Source organism: Thamnophis elegans, chromosome 2 (assembly GCF_009769535.1).
Source record: "Thamnophis elegans isolate rThaEle1 chromosome 2, rThaEle1.pri, whole genome shotgun sequence".
NCBI classification, from domain to species: Eukaryota; Metazoa; Chordata; class Lepidosauria; order Squamata; family Colubridae; genus Thamnophis; species Thamnophis elegans.
The window spans coordinates 108,546,191-108,566,925 of NC_045542.1; the positions used below are offsets into that span (position 1 = coordinate 108,546,191).

At 35.4% G+C, this 20,735-nt stretch overlaps 1 protein-coding gene across 1 annotated transcript; it reads left to right on the plus strand.

The window, feature by feature from the left end:
- Window positions 1-216: 216 nt before the first annotated feature.
- On the plus strand, window positions 217-20,479 carry SLC6A1 (solute carrier family 6 member 1). The gene is made up of 14 exons (XM_032210184.1): window positions 217-454; window positions 2,099-2,230; window positions 4,582-4,682; window positions 6,934-7,043; window positions 7,149-7,281; window positions 7,894-8,028; window positions 8,189-8,292; window positions 8,712-8,836; window positions 11,514-11,626; window positions 14,828-14,959; window positions 16,018-16,120; window positions 17,811-17,911; window positions 18,713-18,880; window positions 20,375-20,479. Exons 1-14 carry the CDS (start codon window positions 217-219, stop codon window positions 20,477-20,479), a joined length of 1,800 nt encoding a protein of 599 aa, XP_032066075.1.
- The last annotated feature ends 256 nt before the right edge of the window (window positions 20,480-20,735 follow it).

The window sequence follows — 20,735 nt, forward strand, 5'->3', positions numbered from 1 at the left end:
AATATATATTATAATTTGTTTTACAGATTAATGCAGACACGTATGACTGGACATCTGTTCTGATTTCAACTCAACCAAGGATCACTTGTATTGGTAGTTTAACAACTCCATCAATCCTTAGTTTGGTCACCAAGAACCGCAAAACTGCTGTCCACGTGGACTGGTGCTGACGCTTCTCGTCCATCTGCAAGGGCCTCTCCGTCTAAACCTAGAGACATGGCCACAAATGGAACAAAAGTAGCTGATGGGCAAATCTCCACAGAACTCAGTGATGCCTCAATTACTAATGATAAGCCTAAGACTCTAGTAGTGAAGGTGCAGAAGAAAAAAGGAGAACTTCCAGCCAGAGATGTCTGGAAGGGGAAATTTGATTTTCTTATGTCTTGTGTTGGCTATGCAATTGGTTTGGGGAATGTGTGGCGGTTCCCATACCTGTGTGGGAAAAATGGAGGAGGTACATATTTAACTTATTTGTGCTATATTTGATTAGAATTCAAAGCCTTCTTTGATGAATATAGGGACACATGATGATACAAGAGACACATGATTAATATAGTGTATCTTGACATAAGTATCAAAATGTATGACAGGATTTTTAGCAAAATTGCCCAAATAAATTTTACACTTGAAATGCTACTGCAGTTGTTCCACCTCTTGTTATCTTGTTCCTAACAGGTGATCATTTCATTTTTCCTATTTGCAAAAGTATTCAGTAAGATTGGCTTGTGCAGAACTTGTGGCCCTTCCTGGAGAACAAGCCTTTTGAAAACTCATATCTTTGTCACCTCTTTCATCAATTATTGCAGTGTATTCTCTTGGGGCTACAGTTGACATAAAATACTGGCGGGGCAGCGCTAATACAGGCATATAACACTAGTATTGTGACCTTTGGAATGGTTACCAGTTGACTTCCAGGTACCATTCAGAGATGGATAGGCCAGATGACATGACAGTCAGGTACTGCATCAGCTGTCTGGTTCCAACTCTTGCATAGTGATGCTGAAAGAGTACCTGCATTGAGAAGACTTGGAAGGGTAGAAACCAGGGCATTTCAGTAGTAGCCTTAATTTCATGGCATACCCTTCTCTCATGATATTTAGAACAGCCTTGAAAACAGTTCTATCTAAAGGAGCTTTTAATAGTTGAGGATGTCTCTAACATAGTAATGCATGTAATGATATATTGTCTTTATTAGTTTGTTATATTAGGTTTTTATCCTGTAAATATTTATGAATCCTAAGTGAGCGTAGTAGTGAAAAAATGTAATAAACCAATCAGCAACACTGCACCTTGGATACACAATGGAACAAATTTTCATTACAAACAACAATGTATTTGAATTATTATCTATGTTTACATCTTTTGGAGAGGAATAGAAAGAATACCACCAGTAATCAAAATTACAGTAGCTGTATAATAGTGGCTTTTTTTTTACTCTTTGTCTCCCATATCATGAGGACTACCGTGTTTCATATAATGATATATAATTATCATGAACAATAGCTAATTTGTGTCTTGTTTATTCTGGAAGCATCTGCTATAGTCTTCTACCAGAAAGCAAAACTAGCCTGGCAGAACAGATTTCTGAAAATTAGAAATTGTGTGGCTTGAAGTTCCAGAATTAAATTGGGTGGTTGCTCAAAGCTCATTCTCAATATGAGAAAAGCAGTGTCCTTGTGACTGCTAACTACTCCTGTTTTAAACTTTGCTCCACTAGTCTGCATTGAATAAAAACTGGAAGGGAATTCAGATACAAGGTTCAGATACATATATTCTATGTGTAGGGGGGAGTGTTTTTTATGTAGGGGTGAAAGTGTACCACAATCATGTTATTATTTCTAAAGCTAAGGTATATACTCCTAAGCAATGCCTCTCACAGACAAAAACTCAATGGATCTAGAAAAGGCTTATTTTGGTTGCAAGGTGCACAAAATAAAAATAAAAGGAATGCGTTCTCACATTCCATAACTAAATGGGAAAGGGGAGCAATCCAAATTGTATAAACAATGTTTTTATCTACATTTAATGTTAATGTTCTTTTCCTAATTTTTCTGCCTAGTAATTTTTATTCTTAAGAACCATTTTTGTATCATTTCAGGGGCATTCCTGATTCCTTATTTCCTTACTTTAATTTTTGCGGGAGTACCCCTGTTTCTTTTGGAATGCTCACTTGGCCAATTCACATCCATTGGAGGTCTTGGAGTCTGGAAACTTGCACCAATGTTCAAAGGTATAATTTTGTATTATATGCATTACTATTAATCCTGAAATGGTCTTGCCAATGTAGGGAATACCAGCTGTCACTGGAAGGAAAAAACATATATTCTGAAACCCTTTAACCCAGCGGCAGGAATGGAGCTGAATTCTTTCTTCCCCCTCAGAAGGGGAAATATTTTGGTATTTCAAGATTTCAAAGAAGTGTTACAAGTTTTCAGCTCCATTGCTGCAGGCTAAGGATTTCCCCTTCATCACATTTGAGAGGAAATGGCTGGCTGCCAGGAAGATTTCAGCTCCATGTGAATTTCAGCTCCTGGAAGGCAGCTCTTTCAATCTGCTTAATAACCCAAGAGATTGACTAATGACTGCAACAAGAAGTGTGGGAATTATGGTAATTAAGCAAAGTAATGCCTTGGACATCTTACTTAATGACTATTTCACTGAATGACTGAGTTAATAGTTGAGGACTATCTAGGTCAGGTCTGTCAAACTCACGGCCCATGGGCTGGATGTGTCACAGGCTGCCCATGTCCATGCCTAGTTTAGTGAAGGGGAAAAAAGTCCTGATACATCATGTGATGCTGGCATGATGACATGAGTTTGACACCCCTGATCTAGACTAGCTATCTATATTAGAGGGTTTTTTTAAAACCTGTTATATGTTATTTAGCTTGTTCATGAAAGTGTCATTGTGAACAAAGTCAGACTAAGATTAAACATGAACAAGAACTAATGACAACCGATACAATAGCCAGCCTTAGAATTAACAGTGAAGTTTGTTTGTTTGTTTATTAAATGCATTTTCACCCCTATTATATCCAACAACTCTGGGCGACTTACAGCACAAAAGTTAGTGAAGTGGTGGATAATGTCTGCATTTTAGGATTGACTATCAACAGAAAAAGAACCAGCAGAAATTGGCACTTGTTTGAGTAACCATGGAAGCCTTAGTAAAAAAAATAATATTCAGCTGTTGGGATGTATCTATATCTACATCTAATATTATGCAGGCATTAATTTTCCCTTGACACTCTATAGAAGTGAAAATTGAACTTGAAGAAGCAAGACAGAAAGAGCATTGATGCTTTTGAACCTTTATGTTGGGGAAGAAACCTGTGTATACCATGGATAGCCCAGAAAACAAGTGAGGTCAAGAGTTCTTACTTGAAGCACAAAGGAGAAAGCTGAAATTATCATATTTCAGATGAATTATGACAGTGGTTCTCAGCCTTTTCTTCACCGCAGACCCCCTTTCAATATCTTTTGAGGCCATGGACCATAGCCATGGACCACCAAGACTTACACAAGATTTAAGGCACTAGACTGCATTGAGCCTTTGTGGATCCTCTGTGATTACATTGTCCACAGACCACAGGTTGATCATTATGAAAAGACTTTGCTCTCTGGAGATTACTTTAATCCTGGGGAAGATGGGAGGAAAGAGAAGAAGACAATGAAAATTGAATTGAATTGAACTGAATTTATTGCACTTATATGCCGCCCTTTTCCCCAGAGAGGACTCAGGGCGGCTCACAATCCAAGTCAGGGAAGGGGATACAGATAAGGGATAAAGACAAACAAAACAATACACAATTTAAAAGCACACAACAACCATACCATTCGGGGGGGGGGGCAAAAGCTCTTTAGCCCCAGGCCTGTTGGAACAGCCAGGTTTTAAGGGCTTTGCGGAAGGCCTGGAGGGTGGTAAGGGTTCGAATCTCCACGGGGAGCTTGTTCCAGAGGGTCGGAGCAGCCACAGAAAAATAATATGGATGGACTCAGTTGCAGCAGTGATGGGTAAACCATTATAGGATTCAAAGTATTATGCTGGGCACATAACTTCCAGATAAAATCAATTTGATGGCACCTAATCAATCAGAACAAAGAGGACTTCAATGTAGTCTCTGCCCAAGAATCTCTAATCATTCTTTCAAAACAGCAAATTATTCCCTTTCATTTCTGGTAGTTCATAATATTCTGTCTGCTTTTTTAAAAAACCTCCAGACTTCTGTCCACTTTCGTGCAATTATTGAATGCCATTTAATAAATATTCATTCCCTCTTATTCTCTTCAGTACATATAATTTACTCTCAGTTAATTTATCCAGCTATTTTTGACTCTTTGAACACAAACAGAAGGTGGAGTTTAATATTAAGATGGTTTGGAACGATAATCTAGATCTTCCTGTGTTAAGAGTGGCTATAATATTCAATCTTGATTTAAATATAAATGTCGAAGAAGAAAGTATTTTATCTTATTTGAAGCAGAGTCTTATAAAGGTTTTTTAATAGACATATGCTCCACTGTTAATAATGAATGAATAAATAAATAAACAAAGCAGTGATGTACCAATTTCTCCTCTAGGTGTGGGATTAGCTGCTGCTGTTCTGTCCTTCTGGCTTAACATTTACTACATTGTGATTATTTCCTGGGCCATATATTACTTATATAACTCTTTTACTACAGTAAGTGACCCTTCTTTTATTTTAAAAATAGCTCTTTAAAAACAGCTTGGTTTGATTCATACTGCCTTGAGGTATGTTAAATTATAGACTTAGATCCAAGAATTATATTTCTATCCATTTTAAACCTGTCTATTTCATTGCTTTAGGCTAGATTTAATCAAATATTGTTAATTGCCATGAATGAGTCCAGCTAATCAAATAGTATTACTCTATTAAAATGCTCACAGGGCTAGCAAATATCAGAACAGCATTTAAGATGGGATGGCTAAGTGGAAAATAAACTTCTTAGTCTATCAACTATCTATGGTATACACGCAGGATACCAGTTTATATTTCTAACACAGAGAGAGTCACATGCATGCATGAGTGCGCACGCAAGCATGTACACACACACAGACTTTTGTGCAATGTATTACTACATTTTCATCTGCTCTTAGTCTGAAAGTCATGCTATTGTATTTCTTCATTCATTTATGTAGTGTCCCAGTGACACTGAAATTTGCTTTCGGCTGCTTCCTGAGAAAGTTCTTATGAGCAACCAAATATAAACTGGCATCCAACATTTACCCTTTTGCTCATGCTAATCTTCCCTGTTGGAAAAGTGAGGGGTAATTCATTGCCTAATGACACCTAGTGAGTCATTTTCTGAGCTGAAATTTGATTAATGCATCAATTTTGGGCTCATACAAAACTGAAAGATAATTTCCCCTTTACAAAGAAGAGTAAGTTCAAGTTAAATATATTTTGATGGCATAATCATAGCTAAGTTGTAACAAAATAGTTTGAAATATATATGTTTTAGAAATGATTAGAATAGTAGAACTTTTCCACATTCACTCTTCAGTGAGTTTATTGCAAAACTGTATTTGTGCACACAAAAAATAGGATGTACCAAACACTTAGGATAAATAGGATATACTCTACTTAATTATCCATTCATTCAATTTGTATGACCATCCATATCTAGGTGCGTAACAATATTTAAAAGCAATATAAAAACCCAAAGTAAATTATAAAAAATATAAATACTGATAGAATATTTCTAGCTCAGAGTTGAACTGTGGGGTCCTTGGTGTTCTTTGAGCTTGATGGCTTTCTTGCATATATAGCATTCAAAACAGTCAAAAAGAATAAAAAGACCAAAGCACCTCATCATCACACATCAACACACATCAACAAGCAGAGATTAACACCAAGATTAGCACTAGACCAACAATCAAGAAGTAAACAATACCTGAATCAAGGAACCATTTAGATTCTAAGAACATTTCCAACAACAGTGACAGGACAAGCAGTTAATATATAAGAATAAAAACAAATCCACTCCCTTCTAGCACTGATGATGTTACTTATTTTGGTTATGAATTATCTGCAAGAGACCTCAAAGAGCACCAAGGACCCCACAAAATTATAGATGTTTATAATTATAAATATTTGTTGACTGTTGAAAATTCTACCTAATTGATTGAGGGTCCACAAAACACAGAATAAGGAATAAAATAAAATTATTCAATATCTACAGAATCAGTCTATAGTTATACCCAACACACATAAAAACACCAAACTTTCATTTTGACACATGCCCATAAATTATTATGTTTTAAAGTAATGGAGGGATTAATGTTCCAAGTAATGGAATGCCTTTAAATGATGAAATATTGCAAGAGGCAATGTACTCTGTTTGGTGATGAATGAAGGATGGATGGATGCTCTTCAGTAGCCCCAATTTTTCATATTACATTATGTGAAATGCAATAGGAAACAGGGAGACAGCATAATTATATATTGTAAATTAGATTATTATAAACAAATCTCCAAATTGCATGCATTGTTCATATTGTTTATTACTCACTATTTGTATATGTTCAGAAAGGTGCATGTCTAATTAGAATTTAACAAAATGTAGAAGAAAAACTTGAGTTTTGGAAAGAAAACGGTCTAGTTCATAGCAAATGTGATGGAAAGTGCATTTGCAGCAGATATATCTAGTGGCTTAGAAATTTGTAACTTTAATTTGGCAAGATTTTGTCCAATAGATGTAAGCAAATAAAGGTTTTAACTTGACTGGATCCTGCTGTCTCATCTCTGGCTTGACATAACACTGGTGACATAAATGCAGAATGTATTATTGTAGTAATTCATCATTTCATCTTGGTCACTATTATAGAAAAGCAGTTAAATCTAAGTTATATTGCTCTATCAAACACTGTTTTTATTCTTCTGTTCCAATTCTCTCTGTTTTTTAAATCAGACTCTTCCATGGAGTCACTGTGATAATCCCTGGAACACAAACCAGTGTTTCTCCAACTACAGCATAGTAAATAACACCAACTTGACAAGTGCTGTTGTGGAATTTTGGGAGTAAGTCAAGAAGTCTATACCTTTTTACTTTCTATGAATGTCCATTGTCACTTTCTCAAAACCAAATAGAATTTAATTTTTTTTATATTTGTTTTCTCTTTTTAGGCGGAATATGCATCAAATGACAGATGGACTGGAAAAACCAGGCCAGATTCGATGGCCATTAGCAATTACTCTGGCAATTGCCTGGGTTTTAGTATATTTCTGTATCTGGAAAGGAGTAGGCTGGACTGGAAAGGTAAAAGAATATAAAACAATGCATTGTAGAATGAATCAGCAAAGGATTGTGAAAAATAGAGATACGGGTTCTCTTGAAGAGATATCCCTTCAAGAGATTTCCATTGTATTTTAAACACTATAGTATTTTTTTATATTTATTTTTCACCTATAATATAGCAGTAGACTTATATACCGCTTCATAGGCCTTTCAGGCCTCTCTAAGCGGTTTACAGAGAGTCAGCATATTGCCCCCAACAATCTGGGTCCTCATTTTACCCACCTCGGAAGGATGGAAGGCTGAGTCAACCCTGAGCCGGTGAGATTTGAACCGCTGACCTGCTGATCTAGCAGTAGCCTGCAGTGCTGCATTTAACCACTGCGCCACCTTGGCTCTTATAAACATAACTATTACATATAGGTTAGGTTTATCACTATATACATTGCATTGTGCAAGGGGATACTATTAATATTATTGTAGATACTTAAAATAGTATTGTATCTTTTACATATTTCAAGTCGGCAAACTAGGAACATTATATATTGCATTTCTAAAATCCAATTTTAAATTAATTGAGAGAGAAAGCTTAGCATAACAATTGCTTTCAAGTTATCCTCTTATTCTTTACATTAGGTGGTATATTTCTCTGCCACATATCCATATATCATGTTACTTATCTTGTTCTTCCGCGGAGTAACATTACCTGGAGCAAAAGATGGCATTTTATTTTATGTAACTCCTAAGTTTGAGAAACTTTCAAACTCTGAGGTAAGTGGTGTCACAAATAATTCTGTTGTAATTGTTATTACTGACAACCCCATGGTTATTTTTCCCACTGTATTCATTATCGACATTCTTTCTAATTTTGAATTACAATATAAGCTGCCTACCCTAATCTTATTGGAATGGCTTTATAATTCTTCATTAGGTCTGGCTGGATGCTGCCACACAAATCTTTTTTTCCTATGGTTTGGGTCTTGGCTCACTGATTGCCCTTGGAAGTTACAACACATTCAACAACAATATTTACAGGTAAAACAGTTACCATTCTGTACTAGCCTGATATCCTAGACATTAAAGTTATAGGAAATTGATCCATAGATCATAGAGTTTTTTCAGTGGAAAAAATTTCAGTGTAGTTTAAACAGGCGTACATTGTAGGGTTATGCAGATTTCTAAAGGAAATTGAGGGAGATTCACCCCTCCAGTTCTTCAACAAGTTAGATTAATTCAAGTCAGTGAAGACCTTTATCACATCAAATCATTGTGATACATCTTCACTTGGCAAACACTTCATCAGTGCAAGGTCCCTGCAACTTGCACATTCCTATTAGAAAAATCATCCAGTGTCATACATTGCAGATAATCTTCCCTGCCAGAAGGAATGTGAATAAAATATCTGGTTGTTGAAGTAATACACTCCCTCCATCTCTCTCTCTCTTTTCTCCCAGGGATTCCATCATAGTATGCTGCATAAACTCTTGCACAAGCATGTTCGCCGGTTTTGTTATTTTCTCCATTGTTGGATTTATGGCTTATGTAACCAAACGGCCTATTGAAGAGGTTGCAAAATCAGGTATGTTATTCCCTACTCTGTGTTATTGTTTTAGTGATTTTAAAAAAAGGACAACTGAAGATTTCTAAAGTTTGCTAAGTTCTCCCAAGGGTCTACTGTTCAGCATGTGTCTAACCAGGTAACATTAAACTGACTGACTGTTTAACTGTAGAAACAACAAAATGGACAGGCAGGAACCTACTAGATTGGATAGTAGAGCACCCCAAATTTACTTCAAAATATCCCTTAGATCAGAATCGTTTCTTTGAATACTTCCTTCTATAGGAACTGTTTTGCTATTCTGTACTGTACTGATAGTTGAATGGAGTTATAAGAATGAAGACTCAGACTATGAGCAACTTCATGTGTTTATTTTTTATTGTCAACTAGCGCGACTTTTATCTACATAAGTGAAACATTGCATGTTTAGCAAAATACACACTTCATACTGACATGTGGCACCCTGGCTATCAAACCTCAGAGGCCTGAAAGCAAAATGCCAATCAATTATTCAGTAGGGATTCAAGGATCAACTGGGAAATAATGAAACATCTCAGGAAGAATAGTGTTGAGATTTGGACCGCATACAAGCCTAATACAAAAAGAAAATATGATGGTGGATATAATATTGCCCCTTATATGAACCACAAGTAAAGGAGCTAGAAGGAACTTGACTGCTTCCACTGGACAAAGCAGACAGCTTTTACCAACCTAGGACTTGACAGCTCTAAGACAGCATACACCAATCCAGTGTTTCTCAACATTGGCAACTTGGAGATATAAGAACTTCAATTCCAATAATTCTCCATACAACGTGCTCCAGCTCTAACTCCGTCTATTAGCCTGGTGTCCACTCTTATTCGACAGCAATATGTGGAAAAGAAGATCAGTTATTTATCATAAACTATAAAGTTACATAATGACTTAACAGTTGGCTTAAACTAGTGGTCTCCCGCCTTGACTTCCCTCACAACTTATTTCTTTTTTTTTAATATACCCTATTAACTTTTCGTAAAAAAAATATGGCATATCTTTTTGCCAAATTATTGGGAGAGATAAAACTAAAATATATCAAATTAATAAGTGATACAAAGTCATGCACCAAATAGCACAGTTACTCTTGGAAATTATACTAGTTACAGTTCTGGGTGCAAATGTAGGTCATGAAATAGTTTTCCAAAGTTTTAACTGCTTTTAATATGCAGCTCTCTTACCCAGGCTCCTGAAATCATGGGAAATGTACAACAGTTCTGGGCTGTAGTGGGAAGAACACTAGTTATTTAATATTATTATAGTCGAGCCCGAAATTGACATATGTGTATTTGTTTTGGAAGATAGACTTTGTATATTTCTTTTTAAATGGGTTTCATCACTTGGCAACGTGACATATATAGACTTTAGGTTTCTAATGGAGAGCAACTTCATAAAGTGGAAAACTAGAAGCCCATGTGGTGATGATACATTGAACTACAGCATTAATATGAAACATGTTATCTATTGAAGGGTAAAGATCTTTGGTGACCCCATACAATGAACTTTATTTTGCTTAATTATGATATTGTAGCTACTGTAATACTCATAAATATTATGTAATGAAAATACAGCATTAGGTGGCATATTGCCAACTGAAATCTGAATTAAATGCATATTTAAGTGACAAAAGTGTTAATTACTCGCTGATATATATATTTAATTTATATTTGCAAAAGCTCATAAAAATGAACATTTTACATAAATTCAGTCAGGGATGAAATGGCACAAGACAAACATAATGTGGTAGTGGGATCTGTCATCTGTTATCTATCTCTGATTGCCAGGATTTAACTGTATATCAAGTTTTCTGCTTGATATACAGTTAAATCCTGGATGGAACATGGATTAATGTAGTCAAACAACAGTTTAGAAATGGATGGAATAAATGCAAAAGATTAAACTGTGGAATATTTTAATTAATAATTGTTTTGGATAACCTGAAACTAACACTGATTATAAAACCAATGATTTGGGTCACATAATGCTAAATTATATATTTTTCTTATTAAATTTATATGCTGGCCATCTCACTAACCAAAGCAACTCTGATGATAATGAATGAGGATGCATCAATCTTAGCAAAAACAATAACTTTATGGCTTTGCAATTCTAGTGATAGATAATTGATAATTGATAGATTCCTTGAGGAATGGCTGCTCTTCAAATTAGACAGTACTAAAATAGATTGGTGAAGGTTTTGACTTGCTATACAGTAGTTTTGTTGATTGATATGAAACGACTTCATAGAATAGAACATTGTAAATGCTATTTACAGAGTTGTCCAAAAGGTAACAGGATTTCCTTATTTTTTTTTCTTTGAAAACATTTCACTTCTCATCCAAGAAGCTTCTTCAGTTCCTTTTTTAAAAAAAAAAAAACACCTTTGGAACAACCATGACCTGGATGATTGAGAATCTCCATAGATATTTACTGTGGTGTTGTGTACTATGTGAACTTTTGAAACTTCAAAAATTGAGCTCTGTAACATTAACTGTGTTCTGCTTTTGTTTACATTTTCATTTGCATGTCATAAGTCTCTTATTTCAATTTTTATCAGTAAAGTTATCATTATATTTTGAAATACACTAAAAAGAATAATAAGGTCAATAAGTTTGTATTGCAAAAGAAAACTTCAGAGACAATGTATTTTCTCTTCCATTACTAGGTCCAGGACTTGCATTTTTAGCTTATCCAGAAGCAGTAACACAACTTCCCATCTCTCCATTGTGGGCAATACTGTTCTTTTCTATGTTGCTTATGCTTGGAATTGACAGTCAGGTAATACAGATGTAGCATTTTTCTTCTTCCTTATATTATTATTCATGGGCCCATTGTATATACTCCATCTCAGTTAATTATTTCTGGGCAATTTATATGACATTTCAAGTAGGACAACCTTTGCCACAGAGGCTACGGGCTGAGAATGAGTGCAGGTGTTCACACTGATGAGAAGTTTAAGAGGCCATTTCCAGCATAATCCACACATACAGTCTGGCCTACCATCACAAAAGAACAGCTTCTGCCTCTTTATTAGAAAATTCTGAAAAAAGAGAAAACCTTCAGAGAATGTTCTTGTATTGTATCTTTAATTGAAGTGATTTGCCCAGAGAATTAATTACAGAAAAATCAACTCTTTCTGTCTATATTCCTGCAAGACAGGCTGATATAGAACCTTTCTCAAAAAATTACAAAAAGGGGTGAACTGTAGAAACTCTTGTGGGAATGTTACTATGTCATGGCTCCATACCTAGCTGTTTTCATTTGCTAAACTGGGAGTCTCCAACATTTCCAGTTTGGTATACCGGCAGAAGTGGGGGGGAGAAGAGAGTGAATGTTTCCATGTGAGCGGCAACTTCACACATTTGCACACGCAGCTCCGTTTGTACAAGTGGCTCCATGGCCTGGGAGTTGGGAACCCCTGTGCTAACCATTATGAAAAAAAAAGTTCCCACTATAAAAATATTATCTACCTCTGGTTTAAAATAGCAAATTCAAAACATACACAGACATAATAAATAAAATTTGATCCAAATACTTTCTTATGGGAATGCAGATGTGAAAAAAATCTGGCTAATAAATGGCTTCATTTGATTAAAAATATTCTTGTTACATCACCCCAAAAAAACTGTTGACTATAATTGTTTCTCTATGGAATTTATGCTTTTACCATGAGATGGTATAGTTATTGAAGGTTCATAAATGTATAAAATATACATGTAAGAAATTCATGTAGATAAACTCCTAACACAATATATATAGAAATAGCTTGTATAAAAAGTCATTGTGGTGGTAAACTGAAGATGCAACAAACATCGATGACTTATAAATCATTATTTTTGTCTTGTATGAAGTGAACAGAACAGAAAGCAAATACATAGGTAAAGATGACGTGAATACCTAAATATATTGAATCCCCTATTTTTTTTTTTTTAAAAAAGGATTATATTATTCCCACATGAAAGAAAGGCTACAATTATGCATGGCTAGATAAAACCAACCACCACCCTTTTATGTTCCAGTGATGACATATGTTCTAAAATATGTCAGCTTCACTAACTCAGCACTTTGGAATTAAGTAGTTAATATCCTAGGCATTATAATCTATTAAGACTGCTGAGTCTCATATGCTACTATGGATTTAAAAGTTACAGTTTTATTGACAGAATTGCCATTTTTCTAAATAGCTTTTCTCACTATACAATTTTTACAAGCAAAAGTTCCAGTGGTGGGTTTCAAAAATTGTTTGAACCTACTCTGTGGGTGTGGCCTCCTTTGTGGGAGTGGCTTGCCACCCATGTGACCGAATGGGAGTGGTTTGCCGCCCATGTGACCGGATATGAAGATGCCGACGACTCTTGTCAGAACCACCTTAAATTACCTCACACACAGCACTGGCATGCATAAGAATATGATGTAAACTTGTTTTTTAAAAGTCATCTTTGGTTTGCGTTAAAACAACTTCAACACACGCAATGTTCTGATTGCACCACAAACACAGTAGTCATCCTTACCTTTCACAGAGGCACTGAGTTTTATAAATATGAGCATGATAGTGTAGAATAATCATATCCAAGGACCAGTGGTGGGTTTCAAAAATGTTTGGAACCTCTTCTGTAGGTGTGGCCTGCTTTCCAGGTCCACTGGTGGAACCTCTTCTAACTGGTTCGGTAGATTTGACGAACCAGTTCTACCGAATAGGTGCAAATTGGTAGGAACCCACCTCTGAAAAGTTCAATAGATGCAAAACTTCTAATGTCTATTTACAAAGCACACAGGATTGTAAACAATCACTACCACTACAACCTAAGCCAGCCCATCTTCTCTCCATAATCACTTCTTGCATAGCATCTGAGCATTTTCTTGCTGATATTTCATGAATGGTAGAATTGTTGAATAATAGAATAGTTGGTTGAGTTAAATGCTTTTAATAAATAAATAGTGTCTTTAAGGTCTCAGTAATGATAGTGGTTCAGCTATTGGCTTTCTTGAAAGTCAGTGAAAATACAAATGAAAAGTATGTTCAGCTAGAAAAGGAAAAATTCCATTGTAGGTGGCCATGTTTGCTTGTCCTTCTCTGATACTGTATACTGCTTGTGTACCCATACAATTGTTAAACTGCCAGGAAGTATTCAAATTAGGTTGTCTCATATAAACTGCTTATATAAGCACAAAATTAAGTATGACAGTTTAAAATTATTAAAATTGTATTCACCAACAATATTGATTATCTGTTAACCCACCTTCTCAACACCTTCTCCCAAGTATTTAAAATTTTCAGCTATTTTTCCCTAAGGCAGTAATTGAGCTTTCTCTTCTGAATGCTCTAAATTCAATTGCGCCACTACAAAAGATTAGAAATTGTCCAAAACACTGAAAAACTACAAAGCAGGATTGTCCATGTGAATATCCAGTAAACAGTAAAACTTCAAAGCACAGTAGCACCTGGTTGAGAAGTACCATGGGGGATTAATCAAAGTTTAAATAGATGAAAGTACATATTGTTATCTGTTCCCACATCTAGAAATTTCACTTCTTGATAACCAGAATTGTCCATAGAGATCCTCTTTTATCAATATTAAAATAAAACTTTTATTAAAAATCAATAAAAACTAAGAAGAACAGAAATGACTACACTGCCAAGAGACATTTCCAATAGAAATAAAGTATGTCTCATATCCCAGATTAGAATTATATCCTTATTTTTTTCCAGTTACATGTTAAAGTATGTATAAAAGGTATCCCATAATAAGCTTCTAAGTGGTATGAAAACATTCTTACACTAATTATGAAACAGGCAAACATTCATTTTGGGAGAAACAGGTTAATTGATCAGCTGCAGCACTACAAAATCTAACAGTCTATACTGCTGAAAAGCTTTCCTAACGTCATCCCAAATGGGGAAAAAAATAAGATGAATGTTTCTATACCTAAATCTAATTTTTTTGTTTGATTTGTGTGTAACTTCTACTTCCATTTTAGTTCTGTACTGTTGAAGGATTCATAACAGCACTAGTGGATGAATTTCCAAAACTGTTACGCAATCGAAGAGAAATTTTCATTGCTCTTGTGTGCGTTGTGTCATACCTAATAGGATTGTCTAATATTACTCAGGCAAGTCATATTTTGGGAGTTATCTGTTGCAAATTTGATATACTTGCATTTTTTCCTTTGAGTGAAGAGTTAAGAGTTTTATCTATGCTTTTTAGATGCAATTCTTACAACAGAAATCAGGACATTTGGAAACATTTGGAAAGCTGTTTCCTCAAAATACAGAGATCCTCTGGCAATATGGATATTTGGCTAGCCCAGAGTTTGCTAATAGGAGAGATTTAGCTTTTAATATTATCTAAAGAATTTGAGATTAACACAGTGTGGCTGGTTACAGTACATTGAAAAATGTTTTATTCAAACTATACATGTTTCTCAAAGGAAATCCTATTAATCACAGTAGGACTTATTCCCAGGAATAGGACTGCAGCAACAAATATAATCATTCCATTATTAGCCAATAATCTCAGCTAGAAGAATCACATAAAGACTTTGTTGTTGTGAATATTGTAAATTGAGAATAGCATAAATATCAATTTCTTTTATGTTACATAATACAAAGTAAATACTGCTTATAAAATATGGAATGCACAAGTAAATTTACCTTATTTTCATAGACAGTCCTGTCTATTTGCTTATATTAAAAGCCAGAATCAAGAATTGTGTGCGGAGGAGAATATGCTTATAGAACATTAAGCATCATATAATAGTTATGTAGCAATAGCACTGAGACTTATGTACTGATTCATAGTGCTTTTACAGCCCTAAGCGGTTTTACAGAGTCAGCCTATTGCCCCCAACAAGCTGGGTCCTCATTTTACCCACCTTGGAGGTGGAAGACTGAGTCAACCTTGAGCCAGTGAGGTTTGAACTGCCAACTATAGCTAGCAGTCAGCTGAAGTAGTCTGCAATACTGCACTCTAACCATTGTGCAACCTTGGCTCATATAGTTGGTGAATCGAACAAATAGGTGTACATGTAAGAGCTTTCTATGAATAATAAATGAATTATAGCTGTATTACAAAAATAATATGATCAGAACATCAGTGAAAAATAAGCATAAACAGAAGTAGACATATTAGAAAAGAATTTATAACCTGATTATCTCTTTCCCATTGCAGGGTGGGCTCTACGTGTTCAAACTTTTTGACTATTACTCAGCAAGTGGAATGAGTCTTTTATTTCTTGTGTTCTTTGAGTGTATCTCCATATCCTGGTGTTACGGTATGTCATGTTTGGTGTTTCATTTGATGAGAGTTCAAGGCAGTTCATGAGAGTTTTTCCAGTCATTTTATTCCTCAAACAATCCTATAAACCAGTCTAAATTTTGAGAGAGAGAAATGTTTGCCCTTATGTCAGTTCAATTTTGGTCTATTACAATTGTTAATTTTAATTCTGTTCATCTTCAAACACATTGATATTCTTTGCCCAATACATGAAAATATGTGTATTGCATCCCTCAGGATAATACCTCATGAGATGTATGCAGGGGTGGGTTTCTCGCCCTGTTCCAACCAGTTCGGTTGGAACGGGGCCGGCGGCGTCCTCGTGCACGTGCGCAGTGCACTCATGCGTACTAGCGTCTGTGCAATGCTCCATCTGCTCCTGGAGGATCGCACAGGCGCTGTATGCGTTCTGCACATGCGTGGAAGCACAGAACTCGTCAAAACCGGGTAAGAAACGCGGGCGCGCGGGTGAACCCTTCGGCGTTCCCGGAAGTTACTTACTTCCGGGTTCGCTGACCAACCGGTTCGTGGGGACCGCCGCGAACCGCCTGAAACCCACCCCTGGATGTATGTGACACTACTATTCTGATGGACAAGCAGCAATCCCATCTTACTAGGGTTCCATTTAAGCCTGCTCTTTCCCACTCCATTCAGACTTTCACAACCTGCAGATGCTAGGAAAGGCTGGCCTGAGGTAATGACATGAAAGCTGGGTACCATCAGCAAATTGATACCTATAATACTGAATTCCAAGATGCCAGAGGACGTCTCCCAGTAATTTTATGTAAATAGGAGAGGAGAGAAAACAAACCGCACAGCACCCTGCAAAGGAGTAAATATTGGACGATCTCTTTTTCCCAACTATAACCTACTGAGGAAGGAATGGAACCATTGAAACAAATTGTGCTAAATCCCCAATTCCTACAGATGGTTAGGAGGACACCATTTCAATCATTCACATCCAATTGCTGCAGTTTAATTCTGTCAAAGGGTTCTAATCCAAAAGCCAGATATTTTTATGGTCTTATCAGAGGCCGAAAATTCACAAAGTGCAGTTCTTTTTTCTTCTTCTCCCAAACACTATTTTCAGGGCACTTCCATAAGGACTTATTAACCAAATTTCATACATTTTACTGTTGCATTTGTTTATTTTTCTGTTTTTGTAATATAAATGTATCTTAGAGAAGAAAAAGATGCCTTTGATCTTGCTTATATTCTCTCCAAACAGTCTTCTCATAGACTCCAATATTCAACACCATAGCACCATAGTATTTACAGAAAGACTTTAACCTAAGTAACAGTTCCTAATGCTACTGTTTCTAGAATGCTAGACACAAATTGCTGCTCATACTACTATCTGCTGTAAGAAAAATTAGCTATATATTAGATGTTATTTGGACTGCTACTCTTTACTTTGTGCCTTTTTACAAGGCACACATCTTCCATTCCACCAGTGTTAAAAATCAATCCTCCCTTCAATCATGTTCTTTTCAGCAAGATCTTGTTGAAAGGTGCACAGATATCTCCTGGGTAAACATTCAGCTTACTGTATGGATTATCTGGCAACCACTACTATCAGAGTTGCTATAAAGATTCCATAATGTATTGAATCAAGCAGATATACACCCCTCTTATCAAATACATTCATTATTGAAGACAACTAATATTTATTTATTTTGTTTATTTAGGTGTAAACCGCTTTTATGACAATATCCAAGAGATGGTTGGATACAAGCCCTGTATCTGGTGGAAGCTTTGTTGGTCTTTCTTTACTCCAATCATTGTGGCAGTAAGAAATAAAACTATTGTTTTATCATACGAAAGCTAATAATTTACTTTACCATTATGCAAAATGGTATAGTTTTAAATAAACCTCCTTCTGTAATTTTTTAAACTGCAATTTACAGAACGTTCATGTTCAAAATAAATTAACTGAAGGAGGATTTAAGAGAATATCCTTTCTAAAACAATACATCATACTTCATGATTGAATGATTAATGGTTACAGCTCTTGGGAAGTAATTTTGCATTCAACAGAAAAAAAGATGACACCTGGATATTCTCCCCTTAAACGGATGAGGATACATTCATTCATCCTTTAGATATGTACCATAAATGTAGAGGAAGAGTTCATCTCATCTCATCATTTTTCTTTTTTCCCCCTTTTTTCCCTCTTTTTTTCTTTTTCTTTCTTTTACTTTCTTTTTTCGTTTCTGTTATAATTTTGCAACAGTGAGGTTAAAACCCATTTCATTGAATTTAAGTACAATGACAATAAAGATTATACTTATAATTATGCCAAGAGGGGAAAGTTATTTGTGACCATTGTTTCTTCTCATAGACTCCAATATTCAACACCATAGCAGGATTTTAACTGAATTAAGATTTCAAATCTAATTGAATTCAAATCAGCCCATCCTCCTAAAATCTTTGGAACTTCACCAGAGTGAAGGGTGTTTAGAATAATGGGAATAATTGTTGCGAATATGTCCAATTCTCACTATTCAACTCTTTCAAACAAAGCACAATATTATATGAACCAGTGTAAATACAGTTTGCATTCTAATTAATATTTTGAAACATTTCGCAGGGTGTGTTTATCTTCAGTGCTGTGCAAATGACTCCTCTCACTTTGGGGAATTATGTTTTCCCCAAATGGGGCCAAGGCGTTGGCTGGTTTATGGCTCTCTCTTCTATGGTGCTGATTCCAGGCTACATGGCATACATGTTCCTTACTTTGAAAGGTTCCTTAAAACAGGTAAGCTGTCTTTCACACAATACCTCAAGGTTCTAGATTTAGCAGCCACCAACTTCTATTATCTTTTGAATAATATGAAAGTATAGTCTACCTCTGACAATGTATTCTGGTTAGCTTTTTCTCTTAAGCTAATCTTCTTGACCAAAAAAATAAAAGTAGTGATAAATATGTTTTCTATGACAGTTAAATACATATTTTGTATAAAATTATATCCAGATATATATTCTCTATAAACAGAAAAAAGTCATAACTGGGCTCAAAGTATGTCACAACATAGAATGACTATAGATGTTCATCCAGTTCTTTTCTTTAATAATCAACTTCTGAATATGATCATGCTGATATTGATTTACAAGTTACTTTTCAATATGTTAAACTAAAACTGTATTCCCATTTTATCCACATAAATAGACTGCAGTTGAATGCTCATTTAACTTAGTCTTGCTCATTTCCTTCTTCATTTGTTGGGATACCTTCCAGCAAACATTTATACAGCCTTTCCTAGTTCAGATAGATAGGAAAGGTAGATTTGAATATTCTCTGCAAATTGATTGTTTCAGATCTCTAGATGATCATTGCCCTTGATGTTTATAAGCAAGGGAAAAAATGTGCCACTTTAAGAACTTTCTTACTGCCGGCCTGATGGTATCTGATGGTCATGCTTTAAATAGGATAGTCACCGTAATTCAATTCCTCAAATTTTCATCTCATTGAACTACTCCAGAAAATGATGAGATGTCCAAGATTTTAAGAAGTCCAGAAGAATCAACATTATAGCACTTGGCATTTCTCTCATATGAACATCATCAAGCAGTTCAATCAAGGCTGTTTCCATGCTGCATATAAATGTGGAGTCCAATGAAATAGATATGGAAAGTTGCCTTACAAGCATTCTTGAAATGTTTTGTCTAAGAAAATCCTTGTCCAAGAAAACTATATTTACATATTTTGGAAAACCATGTTTCCAAAATTTTGGAAAATTTTGTTATCCAAAAATATAGAGACCAAGTTTCACTTCCCGAAGAAAAATCACATTACCATCACCGTCAGTGTAAAGAGACACTGATCATTCCCTACTATGCTGTTTTTAACAGTTAGCAATAGACTTGCAACATCTAGAACCATTTGTTCAAATTTTGTGAGGTTTTTGTTTTTGCAAATTGCTATATAGTCACATTTATGTGAAAATGAAAATAAATAGGCATAACCAAAATTCACATCTAAATACCGCTCTAAATGTTAGCATATGAATGCAACAATTATTCTGATCACATATAATTTTGTAAAGACTTGAGCAATTGATCAGTTGCTGGTCTCGGAACAGTTGCTGCTTTATGGCTCCCTCTCTCAAAGAAACTCCAGCAAATTGCTGGTAAAGTATTTCTTTGCTTTATCCATCTGCCTGAGGAAGGAAGCAAAATTGTATAAATGAAATTTAAATTCAAATAATAAGTAATGATGTTATTGTAATTTCTCTTTCCCTGTCTATGTTAGCGTATCCAAGTAATGATTCAACCAAGTGAAGATATTACCCATCCTGAGAACGGACCAGAACAAGCCCAACAGAGTAATTCTGCAAACAAAGAAGCATATATATAAAATCAGTCTTTGAAATGATTCAAAACTTCCTCTGGGGGCAAATACATAAGCACACACATACACAAACACACAAAAAAACCCATGGTTGAATATTACCACAAATTTATGTCTGAGAATAAAATAACCTACCTCTAGTGGCACAAAAGACCATCACCACTATATAGGAAGCAATGTGGTATGATCAAACCATTTTGTGGGCTTAGTTGTTAACAATGTTTTGTGTTTCTGGCAATCCATAGACTGTTAACATTTTTAT